The following is a 22,845-nucleotide window of genomic DNA, read 5'->3' on the forward strand; positions in this document are numbered from 1 at the left end:
AAACTAAACCGTGAATGTCAATTTATATGGAAACATATGAAGTGTGTTTATCTATTTAAATTGTCATTCAAATTTCACTTTTTAACTCTCAATAGATGTGTGTAATTCGATGATTGTTACCAGGTAATGTATGAATGTTAGGTGGTATTTAGGTTAAATAACATAATGAAAGATCTATATATTCAAGAATCATTATGTAATAATATTTTATAATAACATATGATCATATAGCGTCACACCTTATAGCAAATAGATATTTATTGATTGTTTATTAAGTAATTTGATTATTAATAAGTATTATCAATTTTTGTATTTAATAGGGAACGTACAAATTAGATCTCATCATGACACTTAAGACAATGCATAGGAGGAACATAGAGACTATATAGTTTGAAGTGGTCAAGGGCTACCGTTTTATTCCTAGAAATTAGAAACAAATATATATATATATATATATATATATATATATATATATATATATATATATATATATATATATATATATATATATATATTTGTTATGTTTATAAATGATTTGTTATGTTTATAATTAAAAAAAAATTATGTTTATGATACATTTTTAGTTTTTGTATATATTTACGACGGAAAAGTTAGTAATATTTTAGTCAAATTTATTAAAAAGCCTCGAACTAATTTTTCTTTAGAAAAAACATCATAAGTGGTCCCTGTGGTTTCCTAAAATTTGAAGTTTAGTCCATGTGGTTTAAAAACGTCATAGATGGTCCCTGTGCTTTCAAAACTTTTGACGATTGGTCCTTATTGCTAACTCCGTTAATTTTTGTCCGTTAACTGAAGGGCATTTTCGTCATTTCACAACCACAGTGACCAGTTATGATGTTTTCTAAGAAAAAAATAAATATAATTATTTAATATATAAAAGGTCTCTCTCTCTCTCTCTCCAAAAAGAAACCCGCCATTGTATATCCTCAAATCCAAGTTCTCTCGCACACAAAATACACCAAATCAAACCACAATAACCCAATATTTTTAAGATTTAACAAACGAATCCATGGTTCATTTGAAGTCGATTGCAAGTATTTAACCCGACAGATGAAGTCAACATCCCCTGTCCCTCCTTATTCTTCTTCTTCTTCTTCTTCAACCACAAGGCACACTCTACAGGCGAGCACTTCCAGTGCACCGTGAAGTAATTGGGAAAGGGTATTTCCGGCCATATAACCCTGTCCCTCCTGATTTGTTTGGATTAAAAACCTTCAATTAAGTTGCAAGTTATCTCAGGCATTTCATGGAGCACTTCCAGTGCACTGTGAAAGGGTATTTCGGAGGCGAGACCTAGCACCCTCCTTTCTCTTTCGAATCTCTGTTATTGACTCTGATGGGTGCTCCGACTGGTGACCAATTGACGATGGCAACTTCCTTCATTCTGACTTCTTTTTCTTCTTCCTTCTCGGTCTTTCTTCACCTTCACCAGATCTCATGGTAGCCTCAGACGCCAACAAGAGCTTCATTGATTCTCTTTGCTTTTATCATTGGCGACACACACAATAAAACACACAAAAACAGTAAAACACACACATACACACTCTCAACAGGCCTTAGTGGCACTCTCACTTACCCTCAATGCTCATTTGTAAACCGTGTGGGTTGAACTGGAACGTTTCAGCTGATGTTTGATCTGTAAACCCACTAGAAAACGAGATGAAACAATTACACACACTTCACCTTAGCCTCTGGATCATAACTTCTTCTTTTCGATTCACTCGGTATTGAGGCTCAAAGGGGTGGGAAGCAACTCGTAACAGACATAAAATAGTTTATTTAGGGTAGGGATCAATTGACATTTCAAAGGAATCGAATTGTAGGCTTTTAAAATGGTGAAGAATGCATACAGTCGTTAAATTGATCTACTAGGGAGAAGACAGTCGGGTTTGCAATCTTAACAGATTCGGTCCTTGCAGTTTGTTCTAATGACAGATCCTACCCAAAACTGAAATATTTCTTCAAAACTGATTTCTAGAAAACATCATAAATGGTCCCTGTGGTAGTGAAATGACGAAAATGCTCTTCAGTTAACGGACAAAACTTAACGGAGTTAGCAATAAGGACCAATCGTCAAAAGTTTTGAAAGCATAGGGACCATTTATGACATTTTTAAACCACGGGGACTAAACTTCAGATTTTGGGAAACCACAAGGACCATTTATGATGTTTTTTCTTTTCTTTATAAAGAAATACAAAATATCGGCTAAAACTTCGAAAAAACTAAATTTTGGCCGGTTTTGCAGATTTAATAAAAATATTAGGACTTTTCTAAAAATTACTCAATGACCAAAGTATTATGATTTTTTTGAAAATTATCATGAAATTAATGGATATTAAAGTCATTTCCCATTTTAAAATATGTTATTAACCAAAAACCACTGGCAATACGCAAGGTAACAAATACTGAAAGTAGACCTGACAATTCGTGTATTCGTGTCACGAAAACATGTCAGCGACAAATTTGACACGATACGATTACACAATGAGAAATACGCCTTATCTCAATTTTTAAAGACGTATTCGTGTCGTGTATTCGTGTCTTGTCGTGTCTCTCAAATATTCGTGTATTCGTGTCTGAAATTGCCAGGTCTACCCGAAAGGAATTTCTAAAACCTAGCTCTAAAACCCTACCGAAAATCTGTCTATTTTTTTTTCCTTCTTTCATCGGTTGCTGGCTTGCTGCTGCTTCGCCTCCCTTTTATCGTTCCTTGCTTCCATCTTCTTCTACCAAAAATTAAGCAGGTAAAGTTTGCTCTTTTGACCGGGTGTGATTGACTCTACGAAAAATCGATCAGTTTTTATTCGCTGAAACCTTATCTGATCCATCTCTCGCAATGACCCACTTTATTTAGTTTTGGTTCTGTTATGGAATAAACACACTTTACAAGAACACCTTTTCAGAACTCAATTGTTAAAATCTTCCCAAAATCGTGTGTTCGTTCTATTTTGAATAGTTGTTCCTTATACAGTCTTTCAATTCAGTTTGTAGCAAATTGAATCCTGTTCATGTTTATTTTGATTGATTTTTTCGTAAAAAATATGCAGATTAAGGCGAAGAAGAATCCAGCTTCTGTTAATCCATATGGAGATTAATGTGAAGAATATAGCATTTGACCTTGATTTTCATCCTTCTAATCAGCTAGTTGCTGCTGGTTTAATCACTGGCAACCTTTATGTGTAAGTCCATATTACAACATGCTGTTTGTTTCTGTATGTGTGTTTGCGACAATTTGCAGATACAAAATACTTGAATGTTATCTAACCAAACAATCTTTATACCCTACAGATATCGGTATGCTGAAGATTCTGAACCTCAAAGGTAAAGTATATGAGTTAAAGACACATGTCATATGAAAATTGTAAGATTTTTGGTAAAAAAATGTTCACTATACCAGCAATGCTGTTAACCACATTTAACTCAAGTACTGTTTGGTGCAATGAAATTTGAGTTTTGGAGTTGAAAATTTGAAATCAATACTTTTTAAGATTGAAATTTGAAACAATATTGGTTCAATTTCAATTCCAGTTCTAGACCTTATCAATGTATTCTTGTGTCTTTATGGATAGAAAGTAAAGGAAAAAAAATACTATTTTATATGTTTTCTTGAGTTGGAAAGAAAGGGAGCTAAAGTCAAGGAAAATTGACAATTATCAATTTTGTGTAAGTATTTGGTAATAGATATTAGGGTAAAATAAGAGGACACTTTTATCATTATAAATATAGGAAGGAATATTTTGAAGAAAAAACAATGAAAATGGAAAGAATGGAAAGCAAAAGATAACTTATTACTTCATTTTATGTTCTTGACCATGTTCTGGAATTGGAAAGAAAGGAAAGGAAACCTGGGGTTTTACAATTATACCCTTCTTGTTTGTTCCCTACAAAGTATATAACATTTTTTCAGGGGTAATTTCGTCATTAAAAAACCGTTCTTATACTATGGTTTCTCTAAAAACTATCATTTCAGGGTGTTGAAAGTTCGTGCACACAGTGAATCTTGTAGAGCTGTTAGATTTATCAATGAAGGACGTGGTAATGAACCAACATTGTTTATACTTTATATTCTCTTGAACCATGTAATTTACTTTTTTACCCTCAGTAACAACATACTTGATTATGAATGTGTGTATTTGTCATCAGTGATCCTCACAGGTTCTCCAGATTGTTCTATTCTTGCAACTGATATTGAAACAGGATCTCCAGTTGCTCGTCTTGAAAATTCTCATGAGTAGGTGTTCTTATTTATTTATTTATTTATTTTTTATTTTTAAAGTTATATAAAAATATCAGATTTGCTTTAACAATATATATTTTTTTAGGAAAGCTGTGAACAGGCTAGTTAATCTCACAGAAACAACAATTGCTTCTGGAGGTGATGAAGGGCATATAAAGGTTTATTGTTTGTTATTATATTTTTCCTTTATTTAGTAATATCTTTTATTATTATTATTATTATTTCATATTTTGATTTTTTAAATGTAGGTATGGGATACAAGACAGCAGACATGCTGCAATTCATTTAAAGTTCATGAAGAGTATATTACTGATATGACCTTTGAGCCTGATTCCATGAAACTATTGGGAACAAGGTAGGAAAAGTTGTCCCTTTTTTAATATTTATTTATTTATTTTTATTGAAGCTTCCATGTAAGCCATTTTAACAATAAAATCATTTTTGTTTTCATTTATTTTTTTGTAGTGGAGATGGCACTCTATCTGTTTGTAACCTACGAAGTAGCAAGGTAATTGGTTTTCAATCTTTTGTCTGTGCAAAAGACGTAAATACCCTCATCATCAAAAATAGCTATAGAAAGCATGTGTTTTAGTACTATTTTTGACGAGGAGGGCATCCATGTCTTTTGCACAAAGAGTTTGTTGGGTTGGAAAAAAATAAATTTATGTTCCATTGATGATATAAATATAATAATTAATAAATCTAAATTTTGATTATTTTTTCAGGTTCAAACCCAATCAGAGTTTTCTGAAGATGAGCCATTATCAATAGTGATAATGAAGGTATGTTTTTGAGAGCAACTCTTTTAGTAGAGAGTGATAATAGAATGTAGGGTAAATTACACCTTTGGTCCTTGTATTTAGTTGATATTTACAAATATGGTCTGTTTTTTCATTTTAAACCTTTTTTGTCCCTAAAAATGTCTTTTGTCACACTTTTAGTCCCTGAAATTGTCGCCTTTTGAAAGGTGTTATCAAAGATGTCATGTGTGTTGCATGTGAGGGTAAATTAGTCTTTTTTATATTAATATGTGGCTGTTTTTGGTACTTAGAATGGTAGAAAAGTTATATGTGGGACTGAAAGTGGGACCATGTTATTATACTCATGGGGCTTTTTCAAGGATTGCAGGTAATTCTCAATGCAAATTTGGTAATTTTTTAGATATTGGCAATGTACTTTTGGAGGGCATTTACGTCTTTTGCAAAGATTTAACTCTTTTATTTGTAATTTCCAGTGATCGCTTTACTGGTCTTTCTCCAAATCCAGTGAACGCCTTGTTGAAGGTGAGAATGATGTTTTCGGTTTTATTTAAATGATTATAAGTTATTATTAATATCCATTTTATAATTACAAATTACTGATTTGCCCCTTTCCAATATTGTTTAGCTTGATGAAGAAAGGGTTATCACTGGAACCGAAAATGGTCTCATCAAGTGAGCAGGCTTTTGTAGTTGCATTGTTTAATTTATATTTTCTAATAATCATAATTTTTTATTTTATTTATTTATTTTTTTTGTTATTGTGTTTAGTTTGGTAGGTATATTACCCAACAGGATAATTCAGCCAATTGCAGAACATTCAGAGTATCCCGTTGAGCGTCTCGGTAAGCTTTATTTATATTTTAATTAATTAATTAATTAATTAATTTATGGGAAAATAGATCAAATGAGTAAAATTAAAAGAAAACTGGTTAAAAGTTGCCTGATTGAATGTTTACAACCTCCTAAATTGCTTTATTATAAATGTTGATGATGGAAATCATATTTAATATCTTATCACCTAATTACACTTTTGGTCCCTATGTTATATCGGTTTTTTTTTTATATGGTCCAAAAAGAATCCCTTTTGTATTTTTGGTCCCTATTTCATTGTTTCATAACCTTTTTAGTCTCTGGGTCGTCAAACTTAACAGCCCAACGATCACATTTATGAAAAAATGACCATTTTGCCCTTGTCTTGTTTTATTTCTTGTATCTAACGTGTGATTTTTTTTTTTGTAACAGCATTTTCTCATGACAGAAAGTATCTTGGAAGCATATCACATGATTCCATATTAAAGGTGTGTTCTTTGTGTCCCTATAATTGCATTTGTTACACTGGATTGGACAAAATTTGTAGAGCTATTTTTATGAGGATTAGAAGGGCATTAACGTCTTTTACATGTACTAGATTGCAATTTTCTGTTAACTGTCAACCTTTTTTTTGCAGATGTGGGATATTGATAGTCTACTGCAGGATACTGGAAAGAAAGCAGAGGGTAAATCAGCTGCTGCTGACAGTGATAATGATGATGATGACATGGATATGGATATGGATAAGGATGATATTCTTCCAAAATCATCTAAAGGTAGTCTATTTCTACTTTCATTTCATTCTATTTACAACATTTTCTTATTTACCCAGTCATTATTAACTTAAATGACCATATTACCCTTATTGCTTTTGGCTCTCTTCTCTTTAGGCACAAAGAGGAAAAACAACGGAGCTGGCCTCGATACCACAAGCGATTTCTTTGCAGATTTATAGTTTAAGTTCATGAAAACATGCAAAAAAGCATTTTATGTGACTTTCATCTTTTTTTTTTATTACCGATATTCCAAATATTGTCAATGTGTTTCTTTAGTAATTATTTATTTATGGTTTCTCTTAAATTTTGTTTTACATGATTATTCGAGGGATTTAATTTTTTAAACATATTATTAAAAAGTTAAATACCCATCATCTGTGCACCATAGCTTTATCTTTTTCTCAATCTATGAAAAAAGTGATTTTTTAGATGATACAGGCAACCATGTATACACTTTCATTCTAAGATCAATATATGCAAAACTGTGAGCAAACGCGTAAACTTGTGTGGTGACACTGGTTAAATGCTTATTTTGTATGAAATTTTACTCTACCAGTTTATGTAAATTTATAAGTTAATGTGAGTGATAGAATTATGCTATAGTATGGTGCAATATTTTTAATAATAGCGAATTTGATTATCAACGTGCATGTGGCTTAGCAGTATCAGAATTTTTGGATACGTGTCCATTAGCCAAAATTTGAGGGTTCATTACCCGTGAAAGTATTGATCTTCAAAACCCTTGTAGAAGCACAATAAATTATGTGAAAATTATAGCAACTAAAGAGGTTGCGAGCAATTCCATTTCTTGATATTTCTCTCTTCGTATATAAATTGTAGTGAATTTCAAATTCAATGTTTTTAGAACATACATGACCACAATGATAATAAAAAGCTATTAACAAAATGATGGGAATATAGTTCAAGAAACAACAATTCAAGAGAATAATTTTGATATACCTTAACAAAAGAACTTTAATAGAAGCAAAAATGTATTGTTTGAAAAAAAAAGCCATTTGGCATAAGTAGTTGGTAGTAACTAGTAACTACGAACTGAAAGTAGTAGATGTCAACTGAAAGTTGTACGAGTATTTGACAAAAATAACTGGTAGTTTTTTAAGGTGTAAAATTACATATAAACCAAAAGTTAAAAGCTCACAAAAGCTAAAAACTTCCAAAATCTATTTGAGTAGCTTTTTGATTAAAAGCTCTTGTTGCCGAATAAACTTTTTTTTTTCAATTTTTTTTTATTAAAAACTAAAAACCAAAAACTCCATGACAAACATGGCAGTAAATGCATTGATAATGATAGTCAATATTCAATATGAATATAGAAGAGCATACACAGCACACCAGACGATACTTCTTCATAAGAAGCTCTCATTACTCATTATTAAAAGATACTTTCAATACTCATTAATAAAAGATACATAGTGAAAACTTGAAAGAAGGAAAATAAGAATCGGAACTTGTATATCATATATATCTCAACGTATATAAATTGGGTAAGTAGTAATCACATATAATAAGAATTAAATTATATTGAGATTTATCCACCCATTTTTTAAATAAATTGTAAAAATAAAAAACATTGCTAATTCAAATAAGGATGAATGTTAGTTAATGATTTCTGAAACGTGCTTTTATGAGTCAACATAAGCATAGTTAAGGGGCTAAACTGTAACTATTGGTATAACGTCAGCACTGTGCAAACCCCCACTACTCGTCAAATAATTACACGCCAAGATGCTTTCTCCGCCCGTAATATTCAAATGCCCCCATTCCTCAATCATTCCACCTTTCTCCAAAATCCTCTTATTAGGGTTCTACAAGGGTTTCTCCTTACGTATAACAATGGAAAATCAAACCAGTGAAATCAGCTTTTGATCATCCGTTTATAGATACAATTCATATATACAACAGTTATTAGTTGATGAATGGCTGCTTATCAACCGATCAGAGGTAACGGGCCTGGTTTACAGTTTTTGAATTTTCCATTTGGAGACACCACGCACACCAAGGTTTTTGTCGGAGGACTGGCATGGGAGACACATAGTGAGACGCTGCATCGTTATTTTGATCAATTCGGAGATATTTTAGAGGCTGTTGTCATCACTGATAAACATACAGGGAGATCTAAAGGCTATGGTTTTGTGAGTTTCTTCAAAACCTTTTGTTTTTCAGATGTTGATTTTGCTTCAAATTTTATGTATGAAAGTACTTTTTCATCGTTTTTATATAGAGTAACATATGGCTGAAGTTGATATTTTTAGTATCCTGAAACAAACTATCACCTCTTTGTATATATGAGGATACGGAAGTGAAAGATCAACACAAATTGAGTGGCGTTTTTAGAAGAACTGTCCCTTAAAAGAATGAATTAGGCGGTGTCAAAACTTTGTTAAAATTTCGAAACCTTTTACCCTTCTGCTGCATGTTTATTTCTTACATGACAGTCTCCTTGTTGCTTATTTTTATATGAATGATTCAAGGAAATATTCATTTCTCTTGATTAGTTGATTGTATAAATTTCGTGCAAGTTTTTGCTGTTTTCTTGAAGGAAGCAATAACCAATTAACCATACTAATATAATGTAAAGGAGCATGCCATATGCATGTTAGATGTTGGATTTGCATAAATGCAGGAAAAAATTATAAAAATAAAAAATCAATATCCGTTGTGTAATGACCACCTCATGCCCATGAAATCATAATTACTATTATTGTCCTTTTAAGCTGACATCTCTTTCACCTTTTTCTTTCTCTTCTGTAAATCTGATTTTTTTTTTAATTATTACTATTATTTTTTTAACTTATTAGGCCCATTTGTTACACAGTTGGGTCTGATATCAAGAGAAATTGTAAGTTTTTTTGTCCCATCCAAAAGGTGGGATAGTGACAAACTCGGTCTCTCGTATGTACAAATGACGTAAATGCCCTTCTAATTTTGATCATCAAAAATAGTGCCAAAAAGCTTGTCTCGTCCAGGACAAACTTTGCAGGGCTATTTTCGATGATGAGAATGAGGAGGGCATTTATGTCTTTTGCACATACAAGAGAACGAGAAGTCCACCTTGTTTTACCTTTTTGGTTGGGGCAAATAATTTACAATTTTTGTTCCATTGACATTATTCTATCAATCGTGTGTCATGTGTAACAAACAGAGTCTTAGTGATATATATATCTTGTGACTATTGTGATTATGGTGGAGTTTAGGTAACATTTCGTGAGGCTGAAGCTGCAGAGAGGGCTTGTGTGGACCCCACTCCGGTTATTGATGGTAGGAGGGCAAATTGTAATTTGGCATCCCTTGGGCGGGCCCAACCTTCTTTCACATATGGTACATTTCTTTTAGCCTCTAATTCATATATTAGGGATCTTCCAATAGAATATAGCTATTATCTTCTATGCTTCTTGTAACTAGGGAATAAAAATGAACATATATGAAAAAATCGATACGCCATTGATTGATGATAATTCAAGCATTCATTTTTTTTTTATTGTAGGACATGTGGGACCCACAGGAAACTACTTGTGGGGTCCCCAGAACATGGGAGGATCCTATCGCCAACCGGTTCCTTATGGACCTTATGGTTATCAACAATACCCTTATTCTTTATATGGGTAAGTTATCACTTCAAAAAAAGAATGAGTCAATTTGGGTTTTAAATTTATTGCTCAAGGGTCTTAAGGGTAAAATTTAAAATTTAGCTAAAAAGGAAATGTGTCATGGATTAAAAGCCACCTAAAGTGTAATTAAGTGGTGAAATGCAACAACAACTAGTTATGTACTTTTATTTATTTATTTATTTATTATAGCACCTTACTCAAATCATACTTTCCCAATTGTAGCAATATTGTTCAAATACAAAGCAATTATCACTTCTGTAATTGAATAAAATTTCAAAGCACAATGTCTTAATAAGAAAAAAAAAATAGAAAGTACAATGCTATAATTGGGTAAATTACTAAATTTATCAAAGTATAATGTTCTAATAGGAAGAAATGGGAGTAGGATGCTATAATAAACAAATAAATTAAAGTATGTTGCCATTTCTTCCACTAGCTTGTTTACAACCTTCTAATTTTCTTTATTCAAAAAATTGGTGTATCATTTAAATATTAGTTTTTATAATCATGTTTACATTTATTATTTAAGACTATAATTGCTAGTTTCTATACTATATTGCAATGCCGAAAATACGTAACTTTTACTTAGAACTCTTAATCCCATTAAATTTTATATAAAAATTGGTTTTGACAGGTATTCAGCTTATGGACCCGAATATGTCTTTCCTCAGGTGAATAACTCTTTGTAGCTCATAAATTATTATATTCTTCAAAAAGATTAATTTTAATATCTTTAATATTATGTTATTGAAGTGTACTAATTTTATCTTCAAAATTCAGATTTCAAATGGAAGAATAGTTTTGTTGTAGAAATACTTGTACTTTTGTAAGGTTTAATTAATTAATTTTTTCAGGTTCCGTATAATCCTTATGTGGGCCAGCATCACCCTCAGATGTTGGGCAGTCCGGGCAGTGTTTTCCCATATAGTCAGATGGGCCCGCCTGCCCCGGGCAGCCCTGGGTATAGGGCTATTCAGGGAATTGTAACACCTGCTCCTAATGTTATGCCTTATGCTACACCTAATGTCATTACAGGTGAAACCTTTTTTTTTCTACAGATTTATCTTATATCTGTTATGAATTATGATGAGGGTATTTTGGTCTTTTATAAATATGTAAATAATTATTTTTACTTTTATTTATTTCAGGCGTTGCTCCACCATCTTTTGGACAGGCAAGGAATATGTTTCCATCCGAATGAAGATGATGTAATCGGTGGACAAAATGGTCATTTTTTAAGGTTCATTCCATTACCATATATTTAATAGGGGTATTATGGTCTTTTTAACCTTTCTAGGAAAATTTTCAATGATAAAGTGGGGAGGGCATTTACGTCTTTTGCATTATTTGCAGGATGACTGTCACGTGGTTCTTCAGAAGACTTCAATTTTCACCTTGGATGAATTTTCATTTAGTGGCAAGAGGTATACAATGCATTAATAAGAAAAAAAAAATTGAAAGTACATGCTCAGAAGAAGATGAGGACAAATTTGTAATTTTACAATGGGCTTAACACGTATTTCTAAATGTCGTGCAAGTCAATATCAAATACTTGATCTTAAATATTTGCTATTATTGCTGTAGTTTTTGTATTTTTTTATTTAATGGGTTTGCAGGTGATGAGAAGTCATGGACGAAGGTCAAAATCAGGTCAATTATCAAAAGTCAAAACTCCAAATCCTGGAGTACGGGGGTCAAAGTGCAAGAAATGCATTTTTATGGGGGGTCATAGTGCAAAGAATGCATTTTATGGTGGGTCACAGTCGTGGAGTGTTTGGTTACAAGATTGCAGGAATTGGTTTCCTAGCAAAATCAAAATTATGTATTATGAGAGAATCAACATATGATTACTCGATTGTCAACTAGATTAGTGTTTAAGCATGTCTTTAAGTCACTATTTGATGGATTTTTTTTTTTTTTTTGTATAATTTATGACGTAAGAAAGTAACAGAAACAAGAATTACAGTTGTTTTTTATGTCTTCACTTGTGTACATATGATATGGCCTCCCTTATGAATCTCTCATTAAACCATTTGTAGTTGCCATTTATACAAATATGTAAGAACTAAATGCATTGTATGAGCACATGTGTATATGTCAAATAAAGTACGTTGATGTTGTATAAAAATTGTAGTATGCATATATGCACGTGTTCATATATATGCCTTGAAAAATATATGTTACTTTGTTAAATACATATGTGCATATGTCATATCTGTGTGTGCACATATCATGTAAAGTACTTTGAAATTAATGTAACAAAATGAGTTGGTCAAAATATTTGTCTATCGAAGTTAAATGCCGAACTATATTCCATTATTATTATATTATTATATATATATTAAAGTTGTGGAAGAAAAGAATAATAAACTTGTGATATTTTGTCCAGGTTTGGTCCCTTGATTTACATATCCGGTCCTGTATTTCTTTAATTAATTTATTCATGTCCTTTTGTTTGTGTTCCATTCAACTTTCCATTTTTTTTGGCAGAATTGGTCCCTGTATTATTGTTGGAAGTTAGGAATACTAAATTTGGATGTTTTTCTGGCAACTTTGCTCATTATTCTTTACCCATTTTGACACTTTTGGTCCTTGCAATCAATATTTTTACACGTTTTTGGAACCTTTTAATATTTAAAGTTTGGCCACAAAACTTTAACGGTTTGACAACTTTGATCCCTTTTCTAAAAAGTTGCTAATTTCTACCCCTTTAATTCTTTAGCCATTTTCACACTTCTGGTCCTTGCGGTCAAAACTTTTACATTTTTTGTCCGGGGCAAAGCCCGGACTTTTCATCCTTGCACTTTCTATGTCTGTCATATTTATCAATTCGGAAACAACATTGAAAGCTTCTGACCCCGCGTAGCGGGGGTAACCTTTCTAGTATATATTAAAGTTGTGGAAGAAAGGAATAGTAAAGTTGGCATACTTTGTCCAGCTTTGGCCCCTTGATTTACATATCCGGTCCTATACTTCTTTAATTAATTTATTCATGTCCTTTTGTTTGTGTTCCATTCAACTTCCCATTTTTTTGGCAGAATTGGTCCCTGTATTATTGTTGGAAGTTAGGAATACTAAATTTGGATGTTTTTTTGACAACTTTGCTCATTATTCTTTATCCATTTTGACATTTTTGGTCCTTGCAATCAATATTTTTACACTTTTTTGGAACCTTTTAATGTTTAAAGTTTGGCCACAAAACTTTAACGGTTTGACAACTTTGATCCCTTTTCTAAAAAGTTGCTAATTCCTACCCCTTTAATTCTTTAGCCATTTTCACACTTTTGGTCCTTGCAGTCAAAACTTTTACATTTTTTGTCCGGGGTAAAGCCCAGACTTTTCATCCTTGCACTTTCTATGTCTTTACCCATTTTGACATTTTTGGTCCTTGCAATCAATATTTTTACACTTTTTTGGAACCTTTTAATGTTTAAAGTTTGGCCACAAAACTTTAACGGTTTGACAACTTTGATCCCTTTTCTAAAAAGTTGCTAATTCCTACCCCTTTAATTCTTTAGCCATTTTCACACTTTTGGTCCTTGCAGTCAAAACTTTTACATTTTTTGTCCGGGGTAAAGCCCAGACTTTTCATCCTTGCACTTTCTATGTCTTTACCCATTTTGACATTTTTGGTCCTTGCAATCAATATTTTTACACTTTTTTGGAACCTTTTAATGTTTAAAGTTTGGCCACAAAACTTTAACGGTTTGACAACTTTGATCCCTTTTCTAAAAAGTTGCTAATTCCTACCCCTTTAATTCTTTAGCCATTTTCACACTTTTGGTCCTTGCAGTCAAAACTTTTACATTTTTTGTCCGGGGTAAAGCCCAGACTTTTCATCCTTGCACTTTCTATGTCTTTACCCATTTTGACATTTTTGGTCCTTGCAATCAATATTTTTACACTTTTTTGGAACCTTTTAATGTTTAAAGTTTGGCCACAAAACTTTAACGGTTTGACAACTTTGATCCCTTTTCTAAAAAGTTGCTAATTCCTACCCCTTTAATTCTTTAGCCATTTTCACACTTTTGGTCCTTGCAGTCAAAACTTTTACATTTTTTGTCCGGGGTAAAGCCCAGACTTTTCATCCTTGCACTTTCTATGTCTGTCATATTTATCAATTCGGAAACAACATTGAAAGCTTCTGGCCCCGCGTAGCGGGGGTAACCTTTCTAGTTACTATTAAAATAAGATTTTTATATTTATTTAATTCCCATATTCATATTCATATGTATTAATTAGGCTAATGATATTTACACAAATAATGCATCTTAAGATGACTATATTGATAAAAAGTCATTTTTAGGTATTCAAACCTCAATCTATGGTATTCAAACTTCATTAGTATGTTGTATTCATTGAATTCCACTATAATCAAATCAAAATAATATAAGTATATTTATATTTATTGTCCTTGAATTTACCCTATATTTTATTATAAATATTATAAACTACAATTACTTAGTAAGGGCATTGCATTCGTTGAATCTCACTACCATCAAATCAAAAATAATATTAGTATATTTACATTTATGGTCCTTGAACTTACCCTATATTTTACTATAAATGGCATAAACTGCAATTATATAGTAAGTGTATGCATTCGTTGAATCCCACTACGATCAAATCAAAATAATATAAGTATATTTACATTTATGGTCATTGAACTTACCTTACATTTTACTATAAATGACATAAACTTCAATTATTTAGTAAGTGCATTGCATTCGTTGAATCTCACTACGATCAAATCAAAATAATATAAGTATATTAACATTTATGGTTTTTTAACTTATCCTACATTTCACTATAAATGGTCTAAACTTCAATTATTTGGTAAGTGTATTGGATACGTTGACCATTAAATCAAATTAATATAAGTATATTTATATTTATGGTCCTTTGACTTACCCTACATTTCACTATAAATGACCTCAACTTCAATTATTTGGTAAGTGCATTGCATACAATATATTTACATTTATGGTCCTTTGATTTACCCTACATTTAACTATAAATGACCTAAACTTCAATTATTTGGTAAGTGCATTGTATATGTTGACGATCAAATCAAAATAATATAAGTATATTTACATTGATGGTCCTTTAACTTACCCTATATTTTACTATAAAATGACATAGGTTTTCAATTATTTAGTAAGTGCATTGCATTCTTTGAATCCCACTATGATCAAATCAAAATAATATAAGAATATTTATATTTATGATCATTTAACTTACCCTATAATTTATATAGTATTCCTTTTCAAGCCCAAAGTTTTACTATAAATGAACGTCTCCTAAACTTCATTTTCATTATATGATATTCTGAAATTCTGCTTATGTAAAAAAATGAGTTGGCCAAAATATTTTCCATCGTTTGATGAGTTAACGAGGTATGTTCGTTTATTAATATTTAGATATTTATGTTATTATAAATCACATACTTATATTTGTATGTATTGATTATGTTAATGATAAATCACATATTTATGTTTTTACGTTGCACCTGATCCCACATCGGCTTGGAAGGAGAACAAAACATTTTCTTATAAAGGGTGTATATACCTTCCTTGTCACAACGCGTTTTAAAGCCGTGAGGGCAGCAGATCCCATAAGAACTCTGCAGTTAAGCGTGCCCGGGCGAAAGCAATCCAGGGATGGGTGACCCCTGAGAAGCTTTCGTGTCGAGAGTCAATATTGTGATATGTGCCAGAGGGGGATGTTACAATTATATAAACAACTTACATCACTCGTTGAGTTTCACTGCACTAGATTGGGTTCTGCACAAAATGAATACTGGATGATTATATCGGATATTGGATTCCTCATTGCTAATAAGTATGGTGTAATCGATATGTATTTTTAATTAGATCGGACATTGTGTGATTATATCGGATATTGGACAATATTTTGAATTGTTTATCACTAAATGATGTATTCGATATGTATTTTTTGTGTTTTAAACAATTTATTGTTAACTGAATGGTTAACAGATCGGTGACAATATATTTTTTATATATTAAAATGCTTTTGGTAGGATCTTACGATCCGATTCGATCTTACGATCACGATTTTGCAAATCGAAAAATGATTCTATGTAAGATCCCAATCTTGACAACCTTGGTTTTGACTTTTAAAATGGTTTTTGACCCTTAAATCGGGTGTAGTTATATACATATCATGTATGTAAATAAAAAACCAGCTTTAATATCTCTTATACCACAAAATAGGTGTAAAATGGTCGTAGTGAAAATTTATTAAAAAATGTGTTTTTTTTATAGATCGAAATAAAATATAATGAGTAAAACAAAAAAAATACCAAAATAATGACTTGTATCTACATTGCCTATTTTATTTTAATCCATTACATAGGTGATGAGTCAACTCATTGAGTCCCATATTCCATCACACCTTAAGAAACACATCGCAACCACGTCCTGCTCAGATCAGCTCTCCCTGAACATTGCCGAAAAACCACCACCGCCACCACCCTCCTCCTCCACCTTTCGCCACCTCCGCCCTCTTCAAAACCCTAATTCTTACATTCATGGAAGATTACCCCGAAGAACTCCGAACACCACCGGTCACACTAGTATCTATCGTCGGTCACCCAGACCTCAATGCCACGATCTCAACTCATCTCCACTCGGAACAACCGCCGATCAATACACTCGCATTACCAGATTTTTCCAAGATCTCCGTCATAGCCAAAACCCCCAAGGAAAAAGAAAATCAATTGCCGTCAAGTTACACTTCTAGCGGCATTCTAAAAAGAGATTGGCTCTCGAAGCATCGTACTAGGGTTCCTGCAGTTGTTGCAGCTCTCTTCGATGCCGATCAACTGTCCGGTGATCCCGCCCTGTGGCAACAGGTCTGCACCGATATCGAAAACCTCAAGTATGCCATTTTGCACTTCCACCTTTTTGTTATGATAATCTCTCCGTTCTTAATTAAATTTCGAGTTAATTTCACTTTTATCTTCAAATTGATTTGGACTTTACACTTTCCAAGAAATATTGCGACTGCATTTTTAACAACAAAATAAATTGATGCTGAATTGGCAACAGAAACAAATTAATTTCCAAAACTAGAAGGTTTCACACCTGAAATGAAATTGTAGCCTAAATGTATGTGTTCATTTATACGTTTTTGTGCATGACAGAGCAGTGATTAAAGGGAGGAATATCAAACTGGTAGTGGTGGTCGTTGTGCGGTTTAATTCCAGAGGTAAGTGGCTTTACCTGTGTGTGATACTTGATTGATTTGATAACTTCATATGGTTTCCATATAATAAAATACCTTTTAGTTGCTCTGTAAGTTAATACTTCTGCTTTCATGGTTATGAACATCATTGGTGATTATCAATTATGTATTTTCTGATTTCTGTTATGTTTGTTCTCCCTCAAGTTTACAATATTGTGGGTTTAGTCTCATCATCAATTTCCTGCTAGGTAGAGTAAAATAGAAACAACACATTAGATCATAAAGTGTTTCCTGATTGAAAAGAGTAAAAAAGAAGAGGAAGTTTTCACATTGTCAAACAAAATTCAGATCCTAGAAAATTAAATTAAATTAAACTGAGAATTTTGAATTAGGGGTAACATCGTCATCTTTATCCTTTTTTTCCGCCTAAAAATGACATCTTGCAAGTCTTGATGGACATCCCAAATGGGATCACGTGATGAAACAGGGGAAAATATCATTTAATGGTAAATTAAGATAAATATTAACTTGATATTCATTGGTTTTCTTGAATTTAGTTATGGAGTAATAATATTAATGGTCAATTGTAAAGTGTAAAGCTTGAAAATCTATGCAGTATTGCAGTTAAATGTAGCTTAAGGCTCTCATGTAACAAGGTGTACTAAAATAAATCTGTATGATAAATTGAAACATTGCTGCATAAACTGATAAATTGAAACATTGTTGCAGAAATTGATAAAACACCACTCTGTTGCATAAATTGGGAAAATGTAGACACTTTTATAAACCTAAAACACAATTCGCTTCATTCATAATGTCCATTGTTGATGAAATTACTTTTTTTTTTTTTTTTTTTGTTACAGATTTTATCACTGAAGATCGCATGGTTGCTCTTCGTAAGCGTGCTGAATTAGATGCAAAATATGTTGTTACCTTTATCCCTGATGATGCTTCTGAATTGAACCAATCCCTAAACAGGCATACACACTCTCTCTCTTCATTTATTGCGAGTGTATGATATTAGCAATAAAGCAGGAAGCAAATACAATCAATAATACTAGTAGTATCTGCTTTCATTGTTTCTGTATCTATACAGTATTTACCTTCTTACCCTTGCACTTGCTCCTTGTTACTTATTATGCAATGTTTGTTGTCTTTACTTACTGATTGAAATGTAGGCTAGGAAGCATATTTGCAGAGCTAGCTGTTACCTTTTATAGGGATGAAGGAAGAAGGGTTAAAATGCGACTTGAAAAAAAGACTTATGCCTCTATAGAGTTTAACATCCGCTACTGCTTTAAAGTAAGAAACTCTTTTTTATAAATTTCTGTACAAGTTTTTGACATGGACATGTTCTAATTGCTTGCTATTTATCTGAATCCAATTTTAGGTTGCTATATATGCAGAATTCAGGAGAGATTGGGTTGAAGCTTTGAGGATGTATGAAGATGGATATCATGCACTACGAGAGGTTCTCTTTATTACATATTTTTTCCACTTTTTTTAATTTTTTTTATTAACAATACATACTGACAATTCAAATTACAGATGATTGGGACATCCACTAGATTACCTCCAATCCAACGGTTGGTAGAGATCAAAGCAGTTGCAGAACAATTGCATTTTAAAATATCAACATTACTTTTACATGGTGGAAAAGTTGTGGAAGCAATTAAATGGTTTCGCCAACATAATTCTTGTTATAAAAAGGTCACGGGCCCACCACAAGTAAACTTTCTTCATTGGGAATGGCTAAGCAGACAATTCTTAGTATTTGCTGAGTTGCTTGAAAGTAGCAATGCAACTATGCAAACCACTTCCTCTCCTCCCTTAGGCTGGGAATTCCGTCCTGCATACTATTATCAGGCAAGAAATAGCAACCTACTTTCATTAATTTTTAAAAATATTTTAACCTTTTTTTGACATGACACAGCTTGCTGCTCAATATTTAAAGGAGAAGAAAACATGTGTAGAGGTTGCTCTTTCCATGCCTGATTCCATTCCGGAGACTGATGACAGTTCCGATTCCATTGTTCCTTCTCTTTACATCGGTCAATATGTTCGATTACTTGATCTCGGGGACACTTCTGTTATGCAACTGTACGTCTTCATAAACACATACAAAAATAAAAATACCTTTTCTATTCTCCCATGATATATGTATTTTTTTTAAATAAATTACTTTTTTGGTTTTCTAGTATTACAGATGAAGATTACACCCTCTATACTCTCACTGAATTCAAAAAATCCCGTGACTCAACCGAAATCATCGGATTACTAAAAAAATCATACGAAGCATACACAAACACAAAATCCCAAAGATCCGCCTCGTTCTGCCGCCTTCTAATGGCAAAAGAATACTTCGCCTCAAACGACCACACCACCGCAAAACTCCACTTCGATAAACTCACCACTCTCTACCGCCAAGAAGGTTGGGTGGCTCTACTATGGGAAGTCCTCGGTTACCTCCGTGAATGCTCCCGGAATCTCAATTCCGCCCAAGACTTCATTGCGTATTCCCTCGAAATGGCCGCTCTCCCTCTTTCCCCAATCGCCGGAATCCAAAAAGACTACGGCCCCGGTGGGTCCCCCTCTCTCCAACAAGTCGAACGGATCCACCAAGAAGTGTTTTCCATCGTTCTTGAAGATTCCGATTCCGGTTGCGGTTCCGATTCCGGTGGTGGGGTGAAAGTGAACGGGGAGTATCCGGTTCATCTTGAGATTGATCTTGTGAGTCCGCTTCGAGTTGTTCTGCTTACTTCGGTGGCGTTTCATGAACAAATTGTGAAACCGTATGCACCGACTTTGATTACGGTTTCCATTTTGTCTCAATTGCCTTGTCCGGTTGAGATTGATCAATTGGAGGTGCAGTTTAATCAATCGGAATGTAATTTTATAATTGTGAATGCGCGAAGAAGGGAGAAGTCCGCGATTACTAATGTTCATCCTGACCGGAGGGTCGAGACAGTTCCCGTACTTCAACTTTTTACGAATAAGTGGTTACGGTTAACTTATGACATCAAATCGGGTAAGTGGGCCCACTGGGCTTTTATGTCTGCTGTGTACCTGATTTACATCTCACATGATGCTATACATAAATAAATGAAAGTGCATTTCTATTTTTTGCATTTAACTGTTTCTTTTCCATGATGCAGTGAATAGTGGAAAGCTGGAATGCACATACGTGATCGCGCGAATCGGACCCCATTTCAGCATATGTTGTGGAGCCGAAAGTCCCGCCAATATGACCGATTTACCCCTCTGGAAATTCGAGGACCGATTCGAAGCTTCCCCAACAAAAGACCCCGCAATCGCATTCTCCGGTATGAAAGTGACCCAAGTTGAAGAACCCGACCCGCAAGTCGACCTTATATTGGACTCCGTGGGGCCCGCTTTAGTCGGCGAAAACTTCATGTTACCAGTGACCCTTACCTCCAAGGGCCATTCCGTCTTTTCCGGAGAATTAAAAATCAATTTAGTGGACACCCGAGGGGTCGGTTTACTTAGCCCGAGAGAAGCTGAAGTATCCTCTACGGATAATCTTCATGTCGAGCTTCTCGGCGTATCGGGCCCGGAATTGGAATTGGAATCCGATTCCGATTCCCCCCGGAAATTCCAACACTCGTTCGGGTTGGTTTCGGTTCCGTTTTTGAACGTTGGCGATTCGTGGTCTTGTAATCTTGAGATCCGGTGGCACCGCCCGAAACCGATCATGCTTTATGTCTCTCTCGGGTACTCCCCGGTTTCGGGCAGCCCGAAAGTACATGTCCATAAAAGCTTACAAATCGAAGGAAAAACTCCGGTTGTCATCAGCCACCGCCTCATGCTACCCTTCCGGCGGGACCCACTATTGCTCTCCCGAATCAAACGTACCCCGGATTCCGGTCAGCCCGCATCGCTGCCCGTAAACGAAACAAGCATACTCGTTGTCAGCACCACAAATTGCACCGAAGTCCCATTGAGACTAATCTCAATGTCCGTCGAGCCCGATGACAATCTCAAATCCGGAAATCAAGATTCCGGGCAGCATCCCGGGCAACCTACGCTCCTGCCCGGGGAAGAGTTTAAAAAAGTATTCACAGTAAAACCAGAGGCGAATATTACGAAACTTAACATGGGAAGTGTTTGTTTACGATGGAGACGCGATTTTGACTCATCGAAAGAAGTTCTCACAAAGCAAAATTTACCGGATTTAAACGTGGAATTCCCGCCATTGATTGTGAGTTTAGAGTGCCCGCCACACGGGATTCTCGGGCAGCCGTTCACGTATTATGCCCGGGTTCATAACCAGACGAAATTACTTCAAGAAATTAGGTTTTCGTTATCGGATTCACAAAGTTTCGTTTTATCGGGCCCACATAACGATACGACATTTGTTTTACCATTATCGGAGCATATTTTGAGTTATAAACTTGTCCCGTTAAGTTCGGGTTCTTTACAGCTTCCGAGGGTTACGATTACTTCGGTGAGATATACAGCGGGGTTTCAACCGACGGTTGCGGCTTCGACTATTTTTGTATTCCCTTCGAAACCGCAATTCCAATTGGAATTGGAATCCGGGAAGAATTCCGGTTCCGGGGAGGAGATTCCGATTCCGGTGTGATGTTTTTTGTTTGGGTGGTAAGTATACATACTTTGGTTTTTTTATGCGATCTTATGATATGATTAGACGTGGTTGTTTTGAATCGATCAATAGGTTTTGTATGGAAAGAACTATTTTTATTTTTTGTGAAGTGGGGTTGACTATTGATGAGATTAATAAAGGAAACTTTATCATTTGGAGTTTGGGTTTTGTACATTCATATGATTATATCTAGTTAGCTACATTGATAGGTCAAAATAATGGTATTTGTATTTTCAAAGAAAGTCACGCTCCTACATTTATCACTCGTAACAACTTACACTCTGCTTCCAATTCCTTCCGAGTTCACTAAAGAAAATAAAAGAAAGGAAAGCTAGAGAAAAAAAAAAAGGAACGATCTTCCTTTCATTTCTCTCCAATTCCTCCCGATTTGGGAGGACATTTTTTAAGGGAGATTAGTATAAATCTTTCTTTCCTTTCTCTCATCTTCCTTCCAATAAACAAACTTAGGAGCAATGATTTTTTTTATCAATCCTTCTGCTTCCTTTCCTTTCTCATTAGATGAAACTTTGGAGCATTGCGTTAATATGCTATAATTTGAATAGACCTATTTTCATCCTCCATACATGAAAGGTATAAACCTAGAAACAAAGATCCGCCAGGGTTGTGCAGATGATGAGTAGTGGAAGCGAACAACATTTTCGGCTTACTAAATCCACACAATAACAAGAACGATCATAGTTTTTGATTTTTGTTGCATTAATTTTGGGTTTCTTCAAATTTTGTTCATCATCTTTGATTGGGTTTGTTCTAGGTTATTTA

General features: G+C 33.8%; 3 protein-coding genes across 5 annotated transcripts; all 3 read left to right on the forward strand.

Moving 5' to 3' along the window:
* Nucleotides 1–2,627: 2,627 nt before the first annotated feature.
* On the forward strand, nt 2,628–6,910 carry WDR55 (transducin family protein / WD-40 repeat family protein). Of its 2 annotated transcripts, none has more exons than XM_079063552.1 (16): nt 2,628–2,766; nt 3,070–3,201; nt 3,311–3,343; nt 3,993–4,057; nt 4,166–4,253; nt 4,345–4,417; nt 4,508–4,614; nt 4,725–4,767; nt 4,985–5,041; nt 5,311–5,387; nt 5,494–5,542; nt 5,646–5,692; nt 5,789–5,862; nt 6,263–6,318; nt 6,468–6,606; nt 6,721–6,910. In XM_079063552.1, exons 2-16 carry the CDS (start codon nt 3,107–3,109, stop codon nt 6,783–6,785), a joined length of 1,068 nt encoding a protein of 355 aa, XP_078919678.1. In that variant the 5' UTR covers nt 2,628–2,766; nt 3,070–3,106; the 3' UTR covers nt 6,786–6,910. The 2 variants fall into 2 exon arrangements, with proteins under 2 accessions (XP_078919678.1, XP_078919679.1); XM_079063553.1 differs by lacking the exon at nt 2,628–2,766 and adding an exon at nt 2,867–2,958.
* Nucleotides 6,911–8,377: 1,467 nt separating this feature from the next.
* On the forward strand, nt 8,378–12,314 carry LOC145134181 (putative RNA-binding protein ARP1). 2 transcript variants are annotated; one of them, XR_013718973.1, is made up of 8 exons: nt 8,378–8,759; nt 9,822–9,945; nt 10,112–10,229; nt 10,870–10,906; nt 11,090–11,270; nt 11,384–11,475; nt 11,589–11,659; nt 11,852–12,314. XR_013718973.1 is itself a non-coding variant. In XM_079069067.1 (7 exons), exons 1-6 carry the CDS (start codon nt 8,544–8,546, stop codon nt 11,434–11,436), a joined length of 729 nt encoding a protein of 242 aa, XP_078925193.1. In that variant the 5' UTR covers nt 8,378–8,543; the 3' UTR covers nt 11,437–11,475; nt 11,589–12,216. The 2 variants fall into 2 exon arrangements, 1 of the variants encoding a protein (XP_078925193.1); XM_079069067.1 differs by having other exon boundaries at nt 11,589–12,216.
* Nucleotides 12,315–16,620: 4,306 nt separating this feature from the next.
* Nucleotides 16,621–22,219, forward strand: LOC145129694 (trafficking protein particle complex subunit-like protein). Its single transcript, XM_079064474.1, has 9 exons — nt 16,621–17,135; nt 17,401–17,465; nt 18,305–18,419; nt 18,620–18,743; nt 18,832–18,912; nt 18,990–19,307; nt 19,375–19,541; nt 19,640–20,469; nt 20,597–22,219. The coding sequence occupies exons 1-9, from the start codon at nt 16,786–16,788 to the stop codon at nt 22,042–22,044; spliced, it is 3,498 nt and encodes a 1,165-aa protein (XP_078920600.1). The 5' UTR covers nt 16,621–16,785; the 3' UTR covers nt 22,045–22,219.
* The last annotated feature ends 626 nt before the right edge of the window (nt 22,220–22,845 follow it).

The sequence above is a fragment of the Lactuca virosa genome, chromosome 8 (genome assembly GCF_052849685.1).
Source record: "Lactuca virosa cultivar CGN04683 chromosome 8, Lactuca_virosa_CGN04683_v6, whole genome shotgun sequence".
Lineage (NCBI taxonomy): Eukaryota > Viridiplantae > Streptophyta > Magnoliopsida > Asterales > Asteraceae > Lactuca > Lactuca virosa.

Bases quoted from the DNA above. Each gene is read 5' to 3' on its own strand.
- LOC145134181 (XM_079069067.1), top strand. From the start codon at position 8,544: ATGGCTGCTTATCAACCGATCAGAGGTAACGGGCCTGGTTTACAGTTT. The intron at 8,760-9,821 runs GTGAGTTTCTTC...GGTGGAGTTTAG, and splicing joins GATCTAAAGGCTATGGTTTT to GTAACATTTCGTGAGGCTGA. The intron at 10,907-11,089 runs GTGAATAACTCT...TAATTTTTTCAG, and splicing joins CCGAATATGTCTTTCCTCAG to GTTCCGTATAATCCTTATGT.
- WDR55 (XM_079063552.1), top strand. From the start codon at position 3,107: ATGGAGATTAATGTGAAGAATATAGCATTTGACCTTGATTTTCATCCT. The intron at 4,768-4,984 runs GTAATTGGTTTT...TTATTTTTTCAG, and splicing joins GTAACCTACGAAGTAGCAAG to GTTCAAACCCAATCAGAGTT. The intron at 6,319-6,467 runs GTGTGTTCTTTG...TTTTTTTTGCAG, and splicing joins CACATGATTCCATATTAAAG to ATGTGGGATATTGATAGTCT.
- LOC145129694 (XM_079064474.1), top strand. From the start codon at position 16,786: ATGGAAGATTACCCCGAAGAACTCCGAACACCACCGGTCACACTAGTA. The intron at 18,420-18,619 runs GCATACACACTC...ATTGAAATGTAG, and splicing joins TTGAACCAATCCCTAAACAG to GCTAGGAAGCATATTTGCAG. The intron at 19,308-19,374 runs GCAAGAAATAGC...GACATGACACAG, and splicing joins GTCCTGCATACTATTATCAG to CTTGCTGCTCAATATTTAAA.